The following is a 5,927-nucleotide window of genomic DNA, read 5'->3' on the forward strand; positions in this document are numbered from 1 at the left end:
CTGCCCCTGCCCCTGCCCCTGCCCCTGCCCCTGCCCCTGCCCCTGCCCCTGCTCCTGCCTCTGCCTCCCGGGTGGTGGGATCAAAGGCATATGCCACTATGCCTGGCTTCAGAATATATATGTTTAAAGGAAAAGAAAAGGAACAGTGCATCCAGAAGTGGTGATTTGCTTATAGCTAACCCCAAGCCCTCTCAGATGCACCAAAGTAGGGATCTGAGTCTAGACCCTGCCTTTGAGGTAGTGTTAGTCTTAAAATAAGAGCCCTGGTTCCTGGAAGCCGGGGACAGCTGCAGGAGTAAAACCCATTGCTCTGAAATCAGGAATATCTGAGTTTGGATCTCCAGAGACCACAGCAAAAGCCAGGCTTGGATGTGCATGCCTGCCACCCAGCATCAGAGGCAGAGACAGGCAGAGTCTGGGTATTCTGTGACCAGCCTAACCAAATGGTGAGCTGTGTCAATCAGAGGCAGTGAATCAAGGCAACGAGAGATGAGCCACAGAGAAAGAGCCCCGATGTGCCTGCAACTCTGGGTTTTCACGCACCACACACACACACACACACACACACACACAGAGAGAGAGAGAGAGAGAGAGAGAGTTCTTCCTTTTAAATGTCTACCTCTATCTTGGAGCTCCTTAGGCAGCTGGCTCTGCAGAGGCAGCACTGGGGTCAATCCAGTGTTTTATTCTGTCAGGTCTTATTTTGGCCTTTTGTCTTACTGTGATGAGTGGCCTTGTATACCCTCCTGGCTGCCCTCTGCGCTTCACCTGTTTTTCCTGGGTGGTGCAGCTTGTTCTGTTCTGTTTGGTTCTGTTCTGTTTGGTTCTGTTCTGTTTGGTTCTGTTCTGTTTAGTTCTGTTCTGTTTGGTTCTCTAGCCCCATTAGGTCTGTGCTCCTTCCCGTGTCTGGCCGCCTCTGACTCTCTTTAAAATTGCGAGTACTTAGCATCTTTAAAGGAAAATATGGTAGTTGAGAAGTGTCTCCAGGAGGGGAAGGAGAGTGGTGGGAAGGCACAGGTAAGTACCTGGACAAGGAAGAGAGGAACAGGCCTCTCTGCTTGCTCTACTCAGCCCACAAGGCCTGACCGAGGCTGGTTCGTGGCCCCCTTTGGGAAGAACCCTTGGTGGGTGTACCCTGCCAGCATCTTGCCCGCCCTGCTGGTGACCATCCTGATCTTCATGGACCAGCAGATCACCGCCGTCATTGTCAACCGGAAGGAGAACAAGCTGAGGGTAAGGCTGAGCCACGAGCAGAGTTGAGGGGTTGGAGGAGTGTTCTTCCTTCCACGGTTGGAGAAGTCCCCGTTTGGCGCCTTTAGGGGAGGGAGATGTGTTCCTGAACAAGTCCAAGGCGGCTTGGTTTGAGACCCCGGTGCAAGCTCAGGCTGGGTCCTGTACCCCTCAAGTATCGCTCTCTGGTGTGTGCCTCCTGGTAATGAAACTTGGGCACCTCACACATGCTGCTTGGCTTAGGCCTAAAATCAGAAGGCAGAGGCATCTCCTCGGGCCCCCCGCTTCCTGGAGCCCCCTCGCTGTCTTTGGGTCTGAGGGGAGCTGCCTTTCAGAGACTCCAGTCACCACTCCCTGCCCCATCTGGTCTGAGCAGCCTGTGGTCACCGGGCCTGAGCTCTTCTCACCAGGGACCAGACCCAGGGCCTTCCCAAGCCTCGGTGTCCCTTTTCTCCACACCTGTCTGTGGCCCAGGCTCAGCTTTGTAGACAAGGCGTCAACTAAAGCTACCTTTGGGGATTGCGAGGCTCAAACCCTTCCTGAGTCCTGAGTGTCTGCCCCAGTGAGAGTCTCGATGGGACAACTCCCTAGAATACGTTCTGGTAGGCAGGGGGAGCCATGCTCCACAAAATGGTTGCGTCTGGAAGGGTCAGGTTCCCAAACTTTCTCCTGTCCCACTGTCCTGCAGAAGGCCGCCGGCTACCATCTGGACCTGTTCTGGGTAGGCATCCTCATGGCTCTGTGCTCCTTCACCGGGCTCCCCTGGTACGTGGCCGCCACAGTCATCTCCATCGCCCACATCGACAGCCTCAAGATGGAGACGGAGACCAGTGCCCCGGGGGAACAGCCCCAGTTCCTGGGGGTCAGGTACGAGGGAGCAAGGTCTGGGTCACCTGAACAGGAGTGGACATCTTTTATGGAATGGAATTCTTTTCCCTACAACCACTGAAACCAAGCCATAGGAGCAATAGTCAGAAGGAAGAGATGAAGATTCAGTTCTATCAGTTCTTACTGATTCTTTTTTCTTAGTAGTCTCCAGTAGTAATAAACACATGCGCGCGCGCACACACACACACACACACACACACACTAGAACAGCGGTTCTCAACCTTCCTAGTGCTGCAACCCTTTAATGCAGTTCCTCAGGTTGTGGTGACCTCCAGCTGTGAAATCATTTCATTGATACTTCATAATTGTAATCTTGCTACTGTTACGAATCATAATGCAAATATTTAATACGTGATCCCCAAAGGGGGGTCCTGCTCTAGACTCTCACCCACGGTAGGACCTCTTCTTGCCCTTGGTTTGTCTTTCCTCGAGACCCTCTGGAGGCCTCTCCGTGGGTTCGCATCCCGCTCAGTCGCTTTCGAGCCTTTCCGGACCCAACTAGGACTCCAGCCCAGAGTCCTGGCTTGTTCCTTCTGTTTCCCTCTTGGCCTCTCTGTTCCCGCCCCATGTCAGGCCAAGCTGGTTCATGCAGGAAAGCACATCCCCTGCCCCTTTGGCGTCCCAAGATCCATGCCAGACCCCAGCATTCTTCAAAAAGGGAATCTCCTGTACCCTTGGGACACAAGGGCTACCTGGCATGCCACGGGGGAGACCCCTTTGCTTGGTTGAAGTGCTCAAGACTGGCCAGGGTGGGGTCCGCTCCTAGTCCCTTCCCTAGACCTAAGCAATCTATCCAGAGCCTATAGCTGCAATCTGGGTTATACCGGGGCCTGACAATGAAGGAAAACCTACTCGCTCCTCCTGCCCCTGCTGCCTCCTCTGCCAACAAACACCTTCCCAGGTCTTCATCCCCTGTGAGTCCCAGAGGTAGGAGCTCGTCACCGAAGCAGGACGCTAAGCACTTCACAACCATCCAATAGCAGTGCTGTTATCTCGACTGTACCCAGCTCAGGCTGTTTGTGGCCTTGCCGAATATTATCCACACATGAGTAGCAGAGCCAGGAGGCAGCCCAAGCCCACATAGCTCAACCCCCCCCCCCCGCTGTTAGGCACTGAACAGCCTCTCCGACACTCCTCTCCATGCTCTGGGTTGGCCAGGCTCCCTGCCTTTCCTAACCATGTCATCTGGGCCTTGGGCTGCGAGGCAGAGCCCAATTAAGTGTTGGGCATAGTAAGCTTCAATCCAGTAGAAGAGCTGAACAGGCCGGGACTGGTCACTCGAGTGTCTTCCAGGCAACACCTGACTGTGTGCTCATCCCCACCAGGGAGCAGAGAGTTACTGGAGTCACGGTCTTCATCCTGACAGGCATCTCCGTCTTCCTGGCTCCCATCCTGAAGGTGAGGCTCGGCCCCGTCGCTCCCAAAGTCCAGGGGCCACCGGCCTACAGGCTGTAAGAAAGGCGAGATAGGAACAGGCCAAGGTGGTGTCCGTCATTCATCGCTTTCTGTGATGTCACATGGTCTGTTGTCAGCACTGCCATCACGTCTGCTCCGTCCCATCCTCTCCAGGGGCCACTGTCACCTTTCTAGAGGACATTCTTTCCAGGGACTTCTGCAGTGTTCTGCCCTGCTTAGTCCAGGACCCCGAGAGCTGGGCCAGACCACATTGGTGTGTTGAGGGCTCACTTCAGATCTTCTTGTTCTGCCCATTTTCTGAATGTAAACTTTGACCACGGGAATCCCCCAAGCTCTTCTGCAGGCACCGTCCCCACTCCTCTGTCGTGTGTGTCTTGGCACATGAGCGACTTTTCCCCGAAGCTTGAAGCTCCTCTTGCTCCCCTCCTAACAGCCAGAGAATACTGTAGCAGGGGTGATTATTTCAAGGCTGTGTCCTAATCAATACCCACTAAGACTTTGCTTCATGTATATGTGAATGTGCACCTGTGTGTGTGTGTGTGTGTGTGTGTGTGTGTGTGTGTAGACCACTCACAGAATCTTGAGGTGCCAGATTCTCCTGGAGTTTCGGGAGGTTTGAGCCACCCACCGTGGGTGTGAGAACAGAATCCAGGTTCTCCACAAGAGCAATACGTGGTCTTAACCTCTGAGCCATCCCAGTGGCTTCTCTAGCTTATGTTTTGAGACAGTGTCTCACTGAGCCTGGAGTTCACAAATTTTGCCAGGCTGGCCAGCAAGCTCAAGGGATCCTCTCACCTCCACCTTGACAGTGCTGGAACAGCAGCGATGCGATACGCCTCCGTCCTCGCCTTTTCTCATGGCTCCTGGGGGTTCAACTCGGGACCTTGTTTGTGTTCTGTGCATCAAGCACTTTACTAGTGGAGTCATCTCTGCAGCCCAGGACTTTCCTTTCATATTAAACTTAGTCCAATTTTGTAACCATTCCCTTCTCCCACCTTTAACTCCCTTAAAACAGCAGATTCTGAGGTTATCTTGCCAAGAAAAGAGTGAAAAACCACTGATTTGCTGCTCACTCTGGCAAGTGTTTCTGACTTAAAAACAGATGCTGGGCACAACCGAGTGGTAGGTCCTTCAGAGAAGGTCTCCATTGTGTAATGGATCAGATCATACACAGAGGAAGGTCTCCACTGTGTAATGGATCAGATCACACACAGAGGAAGGTCTCCACTGTGTAATGGATCAGATCACACACAGAGGAAGGTCTCCATTGTGTAATGGATCAGACCACACACAGAGGAAGGTCTCCATTGTGTAATGGATCAGATCACACACAGAGGAAGGTCTCCACTGTGTAATGGATCAGCTGACACACAGACGGGCAGGTATTTTTCTTTCCTTTGAAAGTGGTTCTTTGCAGGACAATGGGATAGTTCAGCGAGTAGAGGTACTGACCTGCCACCGAGACTGCCAGTCCAAGCTTGATCCCCTGGAGCATATGATATCAGAAGAGAACCAACTCCTGAAGGCTGTCCTCTGAGCTGCCTGGGTGCTCAGTGACCACGCATGATCACGCACACACGTGGACACACACACACACACACACAGAGTCGATCAATGTAAAAATAAATAGCAGCTGGAGAGCTGCCTCCATGGTTAAGAACACTGGCAGCTTCTGCAGAGAACCTGATTCCCAGCATTCTCATGGCAGCTCACAAACCATCTGCAACTCCAGTTTCAGAGGCTCTGACGACCTCTTCTGGTCTCACTAGACACTAGGCACACATGTTATACACACACATATGCAGCCGAAAAACCCTCATATACATAAAATAAAGATAATTTTAATTAGAATTTTATGCTTTTAAAGTTGATTAAGTGAATACAGGTAAAATAAAGCACACTTTGAAGAGCCAGGTTTGATAGCCCAGGCCTGTAACTTGGGAAAATGAAGCAAAGAGTTACAAGTTCAAGACCAGCTTGTGCTACAGAACAAGTTCCAGGCTGGCCTGGAATCAAGATAAACAGTGCAGTGGAGACTGGAGGAGCAGAGCAATGGCAGAAAAACTGCCTAACACATTTGAGGCTTGGGGTCAGTGGCCGTACCATGCTTGCCAGTCACAGCCAAAGGCCCGGGTGCAATCACAGGCAAACCCAGAGACACTTTTATGGTCTCCGAGATGGAACTCAAGGTCTTATGACTGCCAGGCGTGGTGGCGCATTACCTTTAATCCCAGCACTCAGGAGGCAGAGGCAGGCGGATTTCTGAGTTCAAGGCCAGCCTAGTCTACAGAGTGAGTTCCAGGACAGCCAGGGCTAAACAGAGAAACCCTGTCTCAAAAAACCAAAAGAGAGAGAGAGAGAGAGAGAGAGAGAGAGAGAGAGAGAGAGAGAGA

At 52.3% G+C, this 5,927-nt stretch overlaps 1 protein-coding gene across 2 annotated transcripts in view; it reads left to right on the forward strand.

Moving 5' to 3' along the window:
* Slc4a5 (solute carrier family 4 member 5) overlaps positions 1 to 5,927 on the forward strand; it is an 80,837-nt gene that overhangs the window by 65,716 nt on the left and 9,194 nt on the right. For both annotated transcript variants that reach the window (XM_021191856.2, XM_021191857.1), the window contains 3 exons: positions 1,072 to 1,233; positions 1,919 to 2,097; positions 3,444 to 3,516. In XM_021191856.2, the coding sequence (XP_021047515.1) occupies positions 1,072 to 1,233; positions 1,919 to 2,097; positions 3,444 to 3,516 (414 nt within the window). The remainder of the gene's footprint in view (positions 1 to 1,071; positions 1,234 to 1,918; positions 2,098 to 3,443; positions 3,517 to 5,927) is intronic.

Source organism: Mus pahari, chromosome 2 (genome assembly GCF_900095145.1).
Source record: "Mus pahari chromosome 2, PAHARI_EIJ_v1.1, whole genome shotgun sequence".
Taxonomy (NCBI): Eukaryota; Metazoa; Chordata; class Mammalia; order Rodentia; family Muridae; genus Mus; species Mus pahari.